The sequence below is a fragment of the Meleagris gallopavo genome, chromosome 12 (assembly GCF_905368555.1).
Source record: "Meleagris gallopavo chromosome 12, MGAL_WU_HG_1.1, whole genome shotgun sequence".
Taxonomy (NCBI): Eukaryota; Metazoa; Chordata; class Aves; order Galliformes; family Phasianidae; genus Meleagris; species Meleagris gallopavo.
The window spans coordinates 2,620,240-2,638,782 of record NC_139415.1 but is presented as its reverse complement, the minus strand read 5'-3'; the positions used below and the strand labels follow the sequence as shown (position 1 = coordinate 2,638,782).

Genomic DNA, 18,543 nt, shown 5'->3' with positions numbered 1-18,543 from the left:
ACAAAATGCTACTTTAAGAAATAAGGCAGCTGAACACTAATTTGTATGTTAACATCAGTAATAAAATCAACTGTAATCCATTGCTTTCCCTTTTCTTTCTTCAGTGCTTTATTTGAAGGGAGGAATACTGTTGGGACACCGCATGTATTATCTGTCTCATAAATGTCACATCTTTTCACAGCATTTGCTGCCCTGCTAAGTCTAACTACCAATCTGGACAGCGGTACAAAACAACAGGCATATTGTTAAATCTTTGATAATAAAGCTTTATCCTGTAGACATGGGATTAAAGTTCTGAGCTGCACCATACTGCCAGGATTTTGGAGAAAGAGAGATGTAGATAATAGCCCATGTAATCTCCTCACCTACTTGTAAATAGCTTAACCTCAGCACAAAAAAACAGACACATTCCCAATTTGAGTACCAATGGTTAAATGTACACACGCAAACAATCGTAAGGCCAGCAGCATCCCTCAGCAGAACATAGCTGGCCAAAAGAAGACAGGAAGGCAATTAATGAAAGGTCTTAATTTAACTCGCCTCCAAAGGGCTTGTTTCACCTCTACGCAGAGGTAACTGCTGCTTCATTAGATTCAAAATATGTTCTTCTATATGAGAAAGAACATCACTGAAATCAACCACAGAGGGTCCGCACTGTGTGCAGCAACACCAAGTTCACTGTGATGCCCCCAGCATATGTTATGCTTTCCATCTCAGCTTTTAATGTATGTAAACAAATAAGTTTTTGCTAAAATAGTTTATCCTTAGAAACAACATGGAGTATTTCACTGCTATTTTGCATCATGCCATCTTGAGAAGCGTAATGATAGAATGCAGTAGAAGTCTAGCAAATATGAGCAGCAATCAAATGAGTGGGAAAGTTTACTAGCAGTAATTAGACCCACAAAAGCATGAATCACAGACTGCGTGATGACTGAGAACAGGTTTTGTTGAAAAATTAAGATGACCTGAAATCCTATTAATAAGTTTGAAAACTTTGATTTCCTTGTCATTTAAACATCTTCACCCTACTATTAGAGCTGCATAAGGAGATGAATAGCAATATAGCTTTGCATTTAATAGTAAGCTCTACAATACACATTAGGTACAACATTAAAATCCTTCACACTTGGAATTGTATTGACTCTGACTTCAGCAACTATTTCTTAGAAGAAACGTGACCCACTGAAAAATCATGATCATAGCTGAAAGTGTGCTGCTCTGTATACAGAAGCCCTAACAGTAGGCTAGCTGTACCTATGTATACCTCTCCCATATGTTTGTTAATATAGAAACAGCTGAAGTTTGACACCGTGGCTTAGTGTTCTGTTATGAAAATTGTATTTGGAAAAGTTAGAAGTCTGCTCTTTTTATTTACATGTGTCAAAGGCCCAACAGGCAAGTCCCAAGTGCCATTTATATAACAGCCTGAATAAAATCTGCCACACGTCTAGCTACTTCATCTACAACTCTGCCAACACAGAAACACAAACTTCCCAACTATAACACCAAAAACTAATAATAACTAGCAATACTCATTCACAACCAAGCCTGTGGGCTGGATGACCCAGCTGGTGAGTGGGCTCTGTGCTCCTGGCCTCAGCAGCAGTGGCACTGACTTAAAACATGGATGAAGAAGGGCACGAGGCTGCTAATGGGTTTTGCAGCTACAGCTCCGAGAGCTGGAAGCTCTCCTTGAGCACCAACACAACATATGGAGATGATCTAGAAATGGACGCTGGCTCCTTGTAACATAAGAGATAGCACAAGTTTCAGGAAGCCATCAGAGAGATCTCTGCAATTAGTTTTTTTTTTTTTTTTTAATAAAAGAAGATTTGTTACATATTCTTGGAACCTCGAAAAACAGCAGACTTGTTGTGCTTAAGGAAAAGGTACAATTTTTCTTAATTTCTCCAAGTGCTTTAGTCATTCACACGAACAAACAAGCCATTAAGCTGGAAGGATGCAGTCTGAACATTTAACTTACTCCCAGCAGAGAGTGGAACTTTGAAAGCGTTTTCCAATAGTTCATAAAAAGGCAGGCTTTGTATCTGAGTCATGAATGGAGCAAAGCAAAGGTGCTCCACAGCCTTAAGAAAGCAGGAAATGGAATATAACAGCATTAGCTCTACTACTTTCCTTCTTTAGGAAACAGAAGTCAATTTAACCTCCTGTTGTACTTGTTCCTATATAATATCTGTAAGGAACTTACAGCTTTTTTTTTTTTGTATGCTCTTCTAGCAGGAACGAATGAAACCGTATCAACTGCATTCCCCAAATGCAAGCAGTTCTGCTTAAAGCAATTTTATTTCTGTTTGTATTAAATTTCACACAGAGCTTAACAGAATACATTGTTAATTGAAAATACAGTATGCCCTACTGTAAGTAAACAGTGATCTTAATTTGAGGTCTAAGCTCTGGCACAAGATCACCATTTGGTAGTCCTCCAAGTCACAAACACTTTGGTCAGGAGGTCAGTTCAATTACACTGTTTTTTAAATGCTTCCTTACAGATTGAGTAGAATTTTTCATTCTCCCAGCTGCTGCTGAGCACTGTTACATCAATTCAGGATCAGAGGAACTGGGTGGACTTGCAGGAAGTGAATTCTGCATGAATTACAGGGAAAGTAGGAATCTTATTCTTTTTGAAGAGCAAAGTTAGGATATTAAAAGCACATTTTTTTCCTTAGGTGCTCTTTCCTAGCACTTCATATCTGGCCCATAATATATTAATGGTCATTAAAGATCCAAAACCACACAATGCAGTGCTTACATTCAAATTATTAGAATATCAACATAAATCTACAAAGGAATTACAACAATGGTACACAACATTCTAGACTCGGTCACTCTTGTACAAAAAGCATCCTTAGCTCTTTTATAGCACAAATGGAATTTTTAGGGATTAGACATTTCAACCCTTCTACTCTTACGTGCTACGAAGAGTAATTCCTCTAATCCACAAGAATTTGGATTTACTTGTTTGCAGAAGCCCTTTCAGCTAGGTCTATCTCAGAGCAACTGCTTCACTTTAAAAGTCTCAGAGTGCAGGGAATGAGAAGCCCGAGACTGAAAACCAGAGGTTGAGTGGAAATGTCTTTCACCTTTCACGGCAGCTCAAAATAGAGAGTGACTTTTTTTCTTTGAACACTGTAAGAAGGAAGCAGAAGCAATGAAGCAGATGTGAAATGAATATTCCAGTGATACTAAGTGACAACGGAAGGGCCAATCATACTTACTTAAAAGGAATCCGTGAAGCTGTGTTCAGATTGGTGGGAGCAGTCATTGCTTGAAGAACGTGCTCCAAGGCAGTCAGTCCTCCTGCAGCCCGAAATGCTATCTGGTCTGCTGTGTTCTGCAGAAACACAGTCACAGAAGAGAACCAACAGAAATGTTTAGAAAACTCATGCATAAGCCAGATGCCTAGAAGACAACTGCCCTGAGATTTTGTGTCAACACAGGAAATCTTTAATACATGCATTTATCATGATGAACGCCTCTGAAAAAGAGCAGTGAAACGCCAGTACACAGGGAAGAACATTTTTCAGAAGGCAGAGGAGCAGAAATTCTCATGTTATGGTCTCAAAGGCAATACATACGTACCACATACTATATTTAGGTAACACCTATAAACTAATACCCTAATATTTTCCATAATACCATAAATATTTTCCATAAGAACATACTGTTGTAGGGATTTCATAGAAGTCAATCTTTACCCTATTGCTGTTATCTTCGTAGTTATACTCCAATACTTTTTTAAATGATTAAGCAAATATGGACCATCTCTAGATGGGCGTTTCCTCTTTCTTACATGCTTTTCCAAAAGGAAACTCGATCGTTCCTTGATGCGATTTATGTGTGCATAAAATTGCTTATGCAGATCACTTTAAAGCATGAGTGCCATCATTATGTTGATGAAATCCAGTTACGTATTTCAAAGCATGGGAACCCCGCAAATTCAGTCCCTTGTCTGGAAGAAAGCCTGGCAGAATCAGCAGGCAGAGTGCCAGTTACTAGAAATGCTCTCTGACAGATGCTGTTGAGGACACGAGCTGGTTAGCTCTTCTGCCTTCTCAAATTAATTGCTTGGAGTTTGGGAATCAGATTTTAAAAAAAGAAGGGACATCATTTTGGTAATGCTTCAGTTATGGGAAACTACCTAAGATTGAAAATGTCACTTAAGAGATTGGTGCAGGTTCTCTCTTTTTTTCCAGTCAGGTGCTTAGCAAGTGACAGCAACTCAAAATTATTACCCTTCCAGATCTTTTGTCACATCCACTCCTTGCACGTTATTGAAAATGCACCTGAATTAATCAGTGCTCTTGGATTTGAAGCATCACATTTGCTTTTGGTTTGTTCTGCATTCATCATGCTATGGCTGTTGCTTTTAAACAGATTCCTTGTAAACTAATTCTCTATGTAGTCCTAGCATTAGAGATTAGCTTCTCATTCTGTGGGTCCCCTTTGTGCTTCCACTTAACGGGATTTTACACCAAAATGCCATTTTGCCATCATTCCTACAGTCTGTAAATGTTACTAACTGATGCTCATCTATTGCTGCGTTACCTTGTACTGTCACTGACCTGTATGATAAAACACAACACTGCGTCTGCGTTTGCATGCAAGACCTGCTGAGATGGTTACAGCTTTCACTTTTGTAGCACCAAAGGCAGAGAGCAGATCAAGCACCATCTCAGTATGAAAAATGACAGACCTGTTGGGAGATAACATTAAGTCCCCGTTTGGGAAGAGCACAAACCAGTATGGCACACCTCTGCTGCCTGAAAGAATGCTCCAGACTGCTAACTTCGCCTCTGGAATTACTTAGCTAGACGCTCAGGAAAACTGTCTCAATTTCACTACAAAAACAGCTCTTTGAGAATGCCTGCATACTTGTGTGGGAGGTTTAATTAGCAAAGCAATCAATGCAATGGGGTTCATGTTTGTTGAACAGAAGAAAACCCCACACGTTTGTCAATTTTTAACAGCGGAACTTTTCGGCCTTGCATATTTTCAGAAATATAACTATTTCTAAAACCATTTTCAAACATATCAATCATAGGTACAGAAGGATGCCAAAGCTCTCACGTTGCCCAATAATACGCAGGAGATGAGGCAGAAAAACCACACGGAAAAATTATTATTGCTGTCATTCAGGCATTTCTTAACAGAGAGAGGAAGAGGCACAGAAGATGCCACCTAAATTTGTCTTACACATTACAGAAATAACAACAGAGATGAGGCCACCAGAACCAATGATGTAGCACTCAAAACTAATGTAAGAAAAAGAAATCTTGTTTTCCTTGCATTTCAGAAGTCTCTATCAGTGTGAAATACAGCAGCCTGGTTTGTAGAGGAAGAAAGCTGACACAGCTGAAGTGATGGTAAGTATGAATCTGTAATTTTTGGGATCATTATGCGCTTGTCATTTAAAGCATGCGGTAACCAACTTTGACACAACAGCATACTCATCATGCATCTCTTCAGCAGAACACATGCACACACTATTGCACAGGTGGCAAACTGAACAGAAATGACCATAAACACATGATGTAATAATCTTTGGGATTAACTAATAACTAAGCATTTCAGCAAACTTCTAAAATTCATCTTTGTTTTTTAATGTTGTCAGACAATCAGGAAAGCTCCCTGCATACCAAGCAAACGTGGCTGACTTATTTTCCTACCTGTTACAACACCTTAATGGACTTGAATTCCTCTTCTCCTCTTCTGTGGCTTGAGTGACAACTGACTAATAGGATTACAGGCTCCCTTCCAATAATACAGCTCAGCAACATGCCAGCAAAAAATGACAGCCTAAACCTGAATTACATGGCCTGGGAATCCATCCAATTATTAACTAAAGTAACTGTTATTACCTAACCTAATCAAAGGAGAAGCAGCTGTTAATCTTTGGTGGCCTGCAGTGTAGCAGCGGTCAGGCTGGATGAACCGTCTTTGTACTTGACTCCTCTACAGACAATAATTATGTCCTTTGTGATCACGAAGGAAGGGCTTCCTAACCTTTCAGACAGAGGCAGCAGATGGGGAACAACTAACTGTGTTCATTAGCAAGACAGGGCAGATTTTATCAGGGTTTGGCATCTGTGGCACCTTCAGAAGCAGCACTTACCCAGTGATACTGGCAGGTCTGGCAAATTCAAAAATGAGCAGGCTAAATACAAAGTTCAGAATAATAATTTCATCTTGTTGTCTGACATTTGGTAAGCAAAAATAAACACAGCTAAACAAAGCTGTTGACATATACTCCTCGTCACACCCAACCACCCTGCTCAGATACAGGCAATACAGAAATACACAACAGGGCCAAGCAACCCATGCTGGTAGTTGAGTTTGGCCTCATACATCAAAGAGACTAGATAAGTAAACTGCATGGCTCTGAAATAAAATCAAAATGGGAGAAATCTCTGAGTTACTTACAAAAGCAGGCGGGCTACTGACTGACATACAGGGAGCATCATTCACCAACACTTGTTGGTGCCTACATACAGAAGCAAGGTCAGAATGCTCCCCTGCTCCTGCTTTACATGGGATGCTGGGCAAACTAGAAAGTTTGTTAAAGAAGCCTGGAGGTCAGAGCAACCTGCCTCAGTGTGAGGCACTGCAGAAGCCCAAGCCAGTGCATGGCAGAGAAAGCAAAAACACATCTGGATCTCAGGATGGAAGCACCTGAAGGGAAAGACGGCTTCTCCTAAAACACAGAAGCTGAGAAGGCATGAATTCAGGTAAGAAGATGATTTTTTTTTTTAATGCCAAGAGTAATTAATGACTACCATAATATACTAAGGATATAGTCGACACTCAATCATTTGAAGTTTTTAAATCAAACCTGATTATCTCCTAGAAAAATATGATCCTAGTTAGATTGTAATTTATTAATTTGGTGCAAGAGTTATTGGGTGAAATCCAATGTCCTGCACCAAAGTACTCACTTCCATACATTTCTCCTGTTAAAGCACTCCTACTATTTAATACATAGAGGAGAATCAGAAATGGTGAAGAGCTTTAATGATTTCATGTCAGCTTTAACATCTCTGTTCTATGTAACTGCAGCACTTCAAGTTTGAACAGCAGCACTTGCATGTGAAACCGTCCTGCACTAACTACAAAAACACTGCTGTGTAAACCAACTCCTCTTAGACAAACCTCCACAATCAATATTCTGACATGGATTAATATTTTCCTTCCCCAGCTACGAGAATGTGTTCTGCCAGTCCCACCAGCTGGGTTTGAATGCAAAGCTGAATGGAGAAAATGGAAAAGCCTTTTTAAAGAGAGACATCATGAGCTAAAATTGTTAGTTAGAAAGTATTTCTGAATAAGCCCAAACCCTTTGATACTTTCTCACTTCTATTTCTGAAAGAACACACTGAACCTGTATAATTACTCTGCACTTGTTAAACTGTTCACTCGAGGGAGAAGTAATAACTAATTAGTAAAATATAATTGAAATCCATCTTCAGAATGCTCTTTCCTTTTATCCAGTGTTTGAAGATTCTATCTAAAACGCCAGAGGCTAAGAAATGCAGTTCAAAGCTGCCTTCAAAAAATAAACTTGACAACTGAAGCTTGGGCTGGATATCCCCTCTTTTTTTCTCTTCCCTTTATATAAATACCTAACAATGCATGCACATACAAACTCACTAACATGATGATATGAATGTAAGTATACGCTCTCGTATTTGTCCTCCAGACACAAAAAGTGATGCACAATCAGTTTTATTCCCTGTAATACTTCTCTCTAGTGAAGTTAATACTATAATAATACTTCATTTCTCCTGAAAACGTGGTTTTCAAACAAGTGACTCAACCTACAACAGAGTATCAAACACTGTACATCAGTGGGAAAATGCTGTAAAACAAACCAGGTGCAGGATTCAATATGAGTGGCTTAGTGTCACTAGCACACCATTGGGGAGCAGCATTCAATCACCTTAAGGACGTATCTATTGTGCATTTGTACCAACTCCTCCCTCATTAACTGCCTACATGTTAAGGGATTCAACCACTTCAGGCAACATCAAGCAAGGCCACAGTAAGGATGGCTTGAGTAGTGCTCCTTCACACCTTATCCCACAAAGATAAGCCAATTCTGAAGCCTTACAGATGACGCAGCTCCTCTGGTTTCTGCGTTTACATTCCATACAAACTGATCACAGTGGTTTCATCCAGGTAAGGATGCTCACCTACCATCTGCCTGAGATGACAGGTAGGTAAATGGGTGGTACTTTGCAGAAGGGGTTTCGCTCCCTGCATGATGCTCAGCACTTGCACACTTTCCCTGTAGAACTTACCCTCCACTCTCTAAGCCTTTTTTTTTCTTCTTTCCTTTAATAAGATATATTATCTGCAACAACTTTGCACATATTTAGAATAATAGAATGGCTTAGGTTGGAGGGATCCTTAAAAGATCATCTAGTTCCAACCCTCATCATGGACAGGGCTGCCAGCTACCAGATCAGGCTGCCCAGGATCCCATCCAACCTGGCCTCCAAGGATGGGATGTTCACAACCTCTCCGGGCAGACTGTGCCAGAGCCTTATTAACCTCCAAGAAAAATATTTCTTCCTAACATAAATCTCTTTGAAGCATTCCCCCTTGTCCTATCACTATCAGACAGTGTAAAAAGTCAGTCCCTCTGCTGCTTGTAAGCTCCCTTCAAGTACTGGAAGGACACAATGAGGCCTTCTCTTCTCCAAGCTGAACTGGTCCAGCTCCCTCAGCCTTTCCACATAGGAGAGGTGCTCCAGCCCTCTGAGTATCTTTGTGGTCCTCCTCTGAACCCATTCAACAGCTCCACATCGTTTTTGAGCTGGGGGCCCCAGGCCTGGACACAGAACTCCAGATGAGGCTGCACAAGGGCAGAGCAGAGGGGGGACAACCACCCCCTCTCCCTGCTGCCACCCCTGTGTTGATGCAGCCAGGATATCCAGGCTGCAGGAGCACACAGCTGGCTCACGTCCATCAAGACCCCCAAGTCCTTCTCCACAGGACATACGTGCACACGACATGCCGTTTGACTTCTGCCTATGGACATTCTTTAATTCATACTTGTGTTTCCAAACATCTGCCCACACTGTAAGATAAACCATACTGAGTAGGGCTCCTTACTGAATGACTGTATTATCCTACCAAATAGCATGAATCTTACCAAACAATCCTCTATGGTCTGCAGTGTCTTTTCAGCTTAATAGTAACATCTTGGTGAGGCACTCTGTTAATAACTGTTGATGTTGAGAGCAGGACCCTCACAATCCTGTTTGTGAACTTTCAAAACTCAGTGAAAGCCTTAAAGCAGACAGGTAAATGCAAAGCAGGGAGCTCCACATCATCTGCTTAGCTGCTTTTGTTCATTTCAAGTAGTCTTAACAGGAAGACAGTGTTGTTTGTGAAAATAAGACATGTCTTTGTAAATATTAAGACAGTACTAAGCATTACACCACTTGTGCTTACTAAAAAAAAGTTTATAAATAACCAGACACCTCATATGCGCATCAATTTAAAAAAAACACAAGGATAAGGGTTTAATTCTGTAAAACCAGTGACAATCCTAGATCATCTTCATCTGCTGAGACTATTTTGTCTTTTTCAGAATAACTTCACAAATTGAAGCTCCCAAACAAATATACTAGAAGTACCACCACACGATTTTGTCCTGTTCTCTTCCAGCAGCTTTTTGGAAAAGCAGCAGTCCAGGGAACAGAACGGCTGCAGATTTCTTGCATCATTGATTCATTGTTAAACCCTGGCTGATGTTTCACTATTGAAAGCTTTTAGCCACAAGATAGCAGCACTGATTTCAGCTGCACTTAAAACTGTGAAAACTGGCACAATCCAGCAGAACTAAAGATATTAAAATTACAGGGGAGATGATATATAGAGAAGGAGCCATGGCAGTTCATTGGAAGACCTGCAGGGCAGTCAAGAACAGTTGAATTCTAAACACAGCTTTCACAATGATTGCCTTGGGTACTCTCTTGTAACCTCTTGGACTATTTGCTCATTACCCCATCCACAAGACAGTAATAAAAGACTGCTGTATAGATGTGGTTTTGAAAAGTATTTCAAGTGTGAGCATACAAGAAAGGACACCTCTAGGTGATATGGTTTCGTATCAGAAGTAGAATTTTAAAAATATTGACAAATAGGAACATACACCAGCCAGTTAAATAAAACAAAACCTTCAAAACCTATAACAAGAAAAAATAATAATTATTTTACTATGATCTTTACCTAAATTGGCGCCTGCTCATTGGCAGAAACATGCCTGCATAGAGCATTTTCTTACCACCATTCACTCACTGCAATGCCTGCACTTTCTAGTGCAACTGGACTGGGTGCCACAACCACAGGCAGAATCCAACGTACAGAAAAATCCAACACGAAGAAAATCACCAACGGTGGTTATTTACTCTGCTTTTACAGTATCAAAAATCTCTTGTCCTGTAAATGCTTAACAAAGACCTGGCTTTGCATACCTTGGAACGTATATATATCCATTGTATTTGGTCTAATAGAAACTGATGCGCAAGGAAAAAAAATCCAGACTGGACAGCAAAAGGTCACAACTAGTGCAGCTAAGTGTGCTGGCACCTAACAACTTTCAACTGCATCCCGCAGAACCAGAAATCACCACAGTAGTTTTAAAGGCACGCTGTGCACAGTAAATTACCCTCCCAATAATCTTGGAATAAAAACACTGCAAAGCTTATCTGTGAACTGAACTTGCCTTGTAATACCATTTCCAGTCAACATGCTAAAAAATAGTCTGTGGCTGACCTCTAGTAACAAGTTCCTATTCATATGGTCATCTTGAGAAAAAGGTTAATCCACAGATTACAGAAACTCCAGGCAAACAAATTATTGATGATATAAAGCTGCCTGGTCCAACCTGCACAAGGCAGCACACATCTGACCTATTGACTTTCTCCTGGCAGTGACAGGGAATGCCTGTCTGGGTAGAAACAGTCTGGGTGTCCAAAGAGCACCTCCTGTGTTTGCACACAGCTTGCTCTTGAACCAACAGCCACGTGGCACTGCTCCCCTGCCCACCCCCAGCTGGAGCAGGGGACTTTCCTAACTGCAGCAGTGGTTTGTGCCAAGTGGAATGAAGACAGTCAGTGAGGGACAGCATGCCATGCACCAGTCTCTGAACAGCTTCCACTCTTTCCATGCCGTGTTTCACAGCAGTGTGCAGCACCGGCACTCAGAACCGAAGATGCATACATTAAAAAAACCCCTAATTTCCCAATTAAAGGGTCTACAGCACCCAATTAGTTTTGAGCAGGGTTGCTACACCTCAGGTTTTCCCTTAGTTATGTATGTTTGATCAGTTCCTGAGTTCGTGCTTTCAGTTCAGGTTCTGTACTTTATAAGGACAGTTATAATCTTGATTAACACTCCTAGCAAAGGAAGCATACATACAGAATTCCTTATGTTCTGTATTCACACAATTATTAGATTATTGGTAGTATAATACAGAGAGCCAAGGACCTAAATCCTACTTTAAGCCACTAAAAAAGACCTGTGTTTAAACTTTAAAATTTTATAAACTTCATAAACTTCAGATTTTGACTTCAAATAATTTTTAAACTCTTGCAGCTCAGCTTTAAATATGATTAATGGCTTCCCCTTCCCCTGACATCCCAGCACGCTGGAACTGGCTACTGCAGTAGTGTCCAAAGTTAATATGAAGGCTTTACAACCCACGGCCACAGACACGCACACCATGCGAAGTGTGGGGCACACTGCTGCTCAGTGCTCCCTTAACCAGCCCAGCACCATGCTAGGAACCTACTTTGTGTCTTAGAGAAGAGACAAATCAGAGGTAAATATCCTCTTTGTTAAATACCCGCAGTCAAGCAAACGCTCACAGGTTTCAAGAACTGACATTTCAGGATCAGCAAAGAGAGCCATGTCTGCTTGGGAATTTTGTAACAATAAAATTAAAGGCAGTTCTCAATACTTCCTTCCTCCTCACCAATACTAATCCAAAACCTAATGAACCTTCCCTTACGTAGAGCAACTGCTATTGTTGTGGTTTTGGTGAATGCCTGTGGGATAGAAAGAAAGATCCTACTGGTGAAGAGTGACATAAAAAGCACTGTTCAGACAAATCAGAATTAAGAAACAGGTCTCTTTCAGAGCCATTAAGAGTAACATTAATTTAGTGTGACCTCGATCAGAGCACCAGCAACTTTGGTGTCCATCATAAGAAGATAGAAAGAGGCAGATGGGGAGAAGAGCCAACTGCTTTTCTATCTGATGACACCACAAAATAATCTGATGCTCTGGGTTTCTAAGCTCATCCTTGCTTCAATCACTGCAGTTTGCTACTTGTCACAAACATAACATTCCAGTAAGTTCAGCTTCCAAAAACACCACCCAAAGAAAATATCTGGATGCTACAAATAATACAATTACAAATTGGACAAAAAAAGCTGTTGCAGATATTTGATCTGTGCTGTTTTTATTTAAAAAAAGAAAAAATTTAATCCATTCTCTATACAGAACACACCATACATTTAGCCAAAGCGAAGCTTAATGTTTTAACTCCTGATTATCTATAAAAGCAAGGATAGCTACTACTTCCATTAAGAGCAAAGCTCCATAACTTGGAAGAAAGCAAAGGAAAAATTAAGGTAGAGTTTATTTTTTAAACATGGTGGCCACTAAACGCTCACTGCCCAGTATAAGAGAAGGCTTTTATTTGAAAACAAAGAGCCAAATATTAAAATCTTCATACGGCTGAGAGCCAGCAGACACCCATTTCACCTGTGAGGTTAGGACACAACAGCCATTTTGCAGTGCTGTGCAGTTGGAGGAGAAGAGGTCCAGGAGTGGGGCTGAGGGCAGCAGTGGCTCCCAGCCCGGGCACAAGCCTGGCCAGCCAGAGGTCAGCCTGCTGCAGCCCTGTGCTGCATGAGCTCAGCTTACCATATTGCTAACTCAGCCAACAGCAGCTCTAAATATACGTTTAACTGTGGGCATGTCCACGTTTGTGCGTTACATTTATAATATGCATACACTGCACACATCAGGAACCCTTTTTTGTATGAACACCCAATAAAGTTGATGGCACGTTTACATCTTCACAGGCTATATATTGCTTACCTAGACACCCTATGCGTCAAACCCAGGAGACCTGGAACTACAAACAGCAGGAGAGGGAGCTGTGGAACTTCTGAGCCCACCTGTGCACAACGTGCAGCAGGAGCAGTGGGGGCTGCTGCAGTGCAGTTGGGGTGTGCTGCTGTGGGGGGACCTGGCTGTCTGACACTGATGGCACGGTGCTGGAGCTCCCGTTTTGAAGATAGTCATAGGGAAAGACAAAGTGCTTCCAAAATTAACAGGCAATTCAGCTCACCAGGTTACATGCAGCTTTGGCCCCAGAGGTCTCATCAGTATTAACAGAATTAGAATCTCAGGTATGCATTTTTATTCCAAACCAGAATGCGACTTCTAAACAACGCTGCATTACTTGCAGGGATTGAAAGGGCATGTTGTTCTTTCTGCCAGTAGTGTCCTCTAGTGGAGAAATGGGAAATATTAAGTAAGCTGGAAAGCAAAGTGCTCTGCATTAAAGAGATTGCCCCCTCAAGGAAAACACAAATACCTCAATCACAAAACCACCTATAAACGTTCAACACTTTGACCAAAGCTCTACGTTACTGCAGTAATGTTCAAACGTGGAAGTTTGAGTAACTTCTGCAGCCTTCATTTAGACTGAGACAAAACAGTTATGAGGCAGACAGCAGCTGCCTGAGCAAGTGCTTGTGCATGGGTGGCACTGGGCCTGTGGCATATGTGGGTTTGAGACCACCAAATAGTGACAGGAATTTGGGACTACAAGCAGGGGAAAGCCATGACTTACAGAGAGCAGTCTTTACCGTTTTCCATATGCAATGTCTCAGAGTGCTTTTTCTGATTTATTAAGGTGACTGACCAGCTGACTGCTCCCGTGATTTCAGTAACTCTCACTGAAACCAGGGACTGTACACTGGGTCTCTCCCAGAGGTGCAGGTGCTCTTACCTTAACCTTGCTATATTATGAGTGATATAGCCTGTCAACAGAAACGCCCTGCACTGAAACGAGCAATCTATAATCCTATTCTACTTCCAAACTCCAAAGCTCATCATTATCATCCTTCTTCATCTTTCTTTTTCACTAACCAAAACATTTTCATGCAGAAAAAAAAAATCACAATTTATTTTAGTACCACTGATTTTATTCCCACCATTTTATTCCCGCCTGACCCTCCGATGCTCCAAAGGCAAGAATTATTAATTCTGTAGAGATTAATGAATCATTGCTAACACTGCTTTTTTCAAAGATATTAATCATCCTTGCCTCTATGCAGTGTAACAGAACTAAGCTAAACCCCAATCATTTCATTTTAAGTAAAAAATTAAATTTATGGTTTGCTACTTGCAATTCACACTTGACAGTTTTCCTCAATGATGGCACAGAAGTGACAAACACCACGCTACAGCTCGTGTGCTCTAAAGCTAGGCTGATTGCACAGAATACATGACCTCATGATGTTAGCCCTGCTCAAGCCAGGAATTTCACTGTTTTTCAAGAATTTGCCATCAAATTACAGTATCTTGTCTAATGCTCATTCAGTGATTGAATATGGTATGATTATCCCACATAGTTTGAATATAATCAATAGTTAAGAAAAGCTTCAACATGCATCATCTTTCCCACCAGTCCAGACTTTTATGCTTCTGAAAAATAAAACTCACCCATTAAATTCAGTGTCTTTTAATTCTCTTTTGATGGCTACACTACTCTACTGGACTAGAAACAGGCAGAAGCCTCGGTGCTGGAGCACTTCACCGTAGCATCACCAGAATCACACGTGCAAGAGACTGGGAATCCCAATTCTCACTGTGTTGTCATGCTCAACCCCACATATGAAACATTTTGGAGTATTTTTTTCTAAAGTTTGTTTCATCTATACATACACAGAGACATTTCAAGTAATTTATCAGAAATCATACAAAAGCTTGCATGTGTTCTGCCTCACATTGCTTTTGCTCCTCACATCTATTCTCCAGCAGCTTTTCATTTTACTGTTTCAGTTTCTGGTGATTCAGAGTTCATATTATTGGGAGAGGGGAAAAAAAAAGCCACAAGAGGATTAGCTAGATGGGCAGTTCAATGTACCTTCCAGAAACTGGTCTGTGAATCTTCACGCTGGCAATGGTCACCATCCCCAGTGGTCCTGACAGTTTAGAGAACCAAACATAAACAGGCAGCCTGCATTGCTAAAGCCAACCACTTCTGACAGCCTTTACAAGGGCATAAACACCGTCTGCCTACAGTCCCCTTGTATTTGAAACTTATGACAAACATTTTGCTGAAATGTAAATAACTGACATCATGACTGCTGAAGGAGGAGGCTGAAAAATCTATCTGAAAATTGCAAAAAGTAAATGTTGCCTGGCACTAAGCAAACCATGAACCATCACCAAGAGAGCACTTCTTTCAGATGTTGTATGTATGAGGGCTTTTTTTTTAAATCGTTATTATTAACCTGGATTCACACATCTTTCACTTAAAAAATAATAGCTTTCCTAAGAAAAATATTTTTTTTCCCCCAAAATCTATTTCCAATTAGTAAGACTAAATATCTTGAAATGTAGCCTACTGAAAAGCAGCTACATTCAGATACATGTGAAGACAGATAAATACAAGCACCATGACTATGGCCCCATTTGTTATAAGCCACCTCTTCTATCCATTCCAGTTCCATAGCTCAATTTTAGTCCTATGCTTTGATGACCTAATTTGCAGCTTTACTTACTGGGATTTCTACAGCACCTGTGGAGCCTGAATGAAATCAGGGACACTTATGCTCAAAACAGCACAAAATCACTGATTTTATAAAATCAAAACCAGGGAAGTTTTCTTTGTTAGAGCTTTGTGCCAAGCAATGAATGCGTGAGCTTCAGCTTTAACATCTGCTTCAGACATTAATGGAACCTCTGAACTTTTCCTGCAGCTCTTCCCTCGGAAGCACATCTGTAGGGTCTTGGTCAGATCTCCTAGTTAAAGGAATAGTGTAAGTTGTGCTGTGGTGTTAAATCAGCAGACTTACAAAGACCATCTGAGTGGCAGCCACCTCTGACCCAGGTCAGGTCCACGGCCCCAGACATAAATATACGTCCTTTTAAAATTATTCTTTAATAACAACAATAACCAGGAAAGCCAGGAAAGCCCACCTCTTCACACTGAAGAAAAGAATGACAGAAGCATTAGTAATTTAATACTGTCTGTGTGGTCACAATTATAGGATACACAGATTCCAGCCTACTGGTTTCTGAAATCTATGACAGGACAGGACATTTTGGTACGAGCACCCAACTTGAGCAGCTGATGCTGGTTTCCCAGCACACCTGAAACACAGGTGAGTATGTAGAGGATATGTCAATGCAAAAACCCTTCAGTTGACACTAAGCACCAGCTCTTCTGCTGAGATCATTTGGCTCCAAGTGCATCATCTGCTCCTGTCCAGTAAGGGACGTGGAACAAAAGTGTCACCACGGTAATCATGCTGAATGCCCTCGTATTATGGGAGATGTTCCAAAATGAGAAAAAGCATGATTCATTTCTATGGAATACAACAGATGAAGACTAATTTCAAAAAGGAACTGTTAGTCTCAAATGCACCCCTAGCAGTACTGCCTAGGACAGGGCCAGCAATCTTTCACACGTGGCTCTGAGATTGGAGTTTGCATGAAGAACATACAAACTAATCCTTACCATTCAGTGCATGCTTTAGCACAGCCAAGCAATTTCTAAAGAAGTAATTCTTTTCTTCTCAACAAATTTCATGGTATTTCACGTTCTTTACTGTTATCAACAGCAGCTCAGCATTTTATTTCACTAATTGTAAAGCAAATCTTTATTTCCCTGGAGAGACTGTATGAATACATTTTTCACAATCAGTATACACTAATGACAGAAGAAAACTTCAATGTTTCAGAGTATGACTGGAAACTGTTGGGTTTTTAAAATCAATTTTATTTTACAATACTTCTGCATAAGTTTGTCTGCGTCTGAAGAATTTCTAGTAAGTGGCAAGGATCTATTGTAGTGAACTCTGTCCTCCCTCAGGGCAATTCTTTATTCAACCCAGGCCATTAGCAAGGGTAAATCAATGTTATCAGCTCACACACACTGACAGCTTGTGTGGTTCCTAGTCCCTCATTCCTCCCCCTACATTATGCTATATTTTTGTGCTCTCCAGGGAAATTCAATTAACAGTGTCAGTCTCCTCCTCTCCGTCAATGACTGACACCATCAAGGCTCCGTTCACCGCCCACTGACATGTAAGATGTGTCTGCTGATTTCTTGACTCACGAATTAACAGGAGAATTACTACCCACTTCCATAAATGACTACGTACGATCTGTGCCGTAAACACAGCGACAGCTATTGCAATCCATCTTTCTTGACCTTATTGATTAGGACACTCAGATATAATAAGAATTCTCCAGTGATAGAGTAACGATTTGGGGGGTAAAAATCCAAATCAACAACAAAATAATGCATGCCTGTCATCAAATTTATCTTCTATTTCCTGACCGCAGGCTCAACAAGCAGTAATGTTATGAACAACTGACAATTAACACCGAGCTGCTATTTGTGCCTCATTTAAGAGTCTTGGGAAACTACTGATGAAAGGCTGTGTACAACACCACATTCCAACAATATATAACACCATAAATAAGTCTTTCTATATACCTCACACAACACTATTTCAATGTGTTGGAATAAAAAATTGAGTTTTTCCATAAGTAACATGAACATCGCAAAATTCAATGAATTTAATGATATCCTTATTTAAAAAAGGAGTTAGGTCAGGTCTGTTCTTTCAGTTAAATCAAGCTGATAACAAATGACAACTTCTGTGTCACTGTTAACGTGTGAATAAGCACAGAGGTGTTCCATGTACTCTCAACTACCATTCCTCCCATATGAAGCACAAACCATTTAAGCTGCAGGAAGTGAGATGAGCACAGAAAGAGGCAACTAACCAGCCTAGGTTGCAGCAAGATTCAAAATACCTTTAATAAACCACAGCAAAAGCTGTTCTAATCAGTGCAAGAAGAACAGGGTCATCCTTAGAATTAGAAGGCTGAAAGTTTTCTGCTGTCTCCTTTGGTTGCACCAAGGGAACAAACAGCACAGGATAAACAAGTGCTTATCCTCAGTTTATCAGCTTTCCTTTATTCTTAAGTGCAACTCCAGTTACTAACGTAGGTCAGCATGTGTTACAGCCAATCTGTGAAATAAACACCACATACTTCATTTTGAAGACACGTGACTTTTGCATCACATACATGTTTCCACTGTGGTCTCTCACCTCCAGTGTATGTAAAATAAAGGATTATTTCTCACAATCTGATACAACAAGGTTGTACTTCATTATATCCATCACAGAAATTATCAAGCTTTGATCAGCTTTCCTACTTTCACAAATACAGAATCGCTTACCTGGTTCACTT

At 40.4% G+C, this 18,543-nt stretch overlaps 1 protein-coding gene across 3 annotated transcripts in view; it reads right to left on the bottom strand.

Moving 5' to 3' along the window:
- SCAPER (S-phase cyclin A associated protein in the ER) overlaps positions 1-18,543 on the bottom strand; it is a 144,619-nt gene that overhangs the window by 48,871 nt on the left and 77,205 nt on the right. For all 3 annotated transcript variants that reach the window (XM_085234333.1, XM_085234332.1, XM_031555302.2), the window contains one exon: positions 3,240-3,355. In XM_085234333.1, the coding sequence (XP_085090459.1) occupies positions 3,240-3,355 (116 nt within the window). The remainder of the gene's footprint in view (positions 1-3,239; positions 3,356-18,543) is intronic.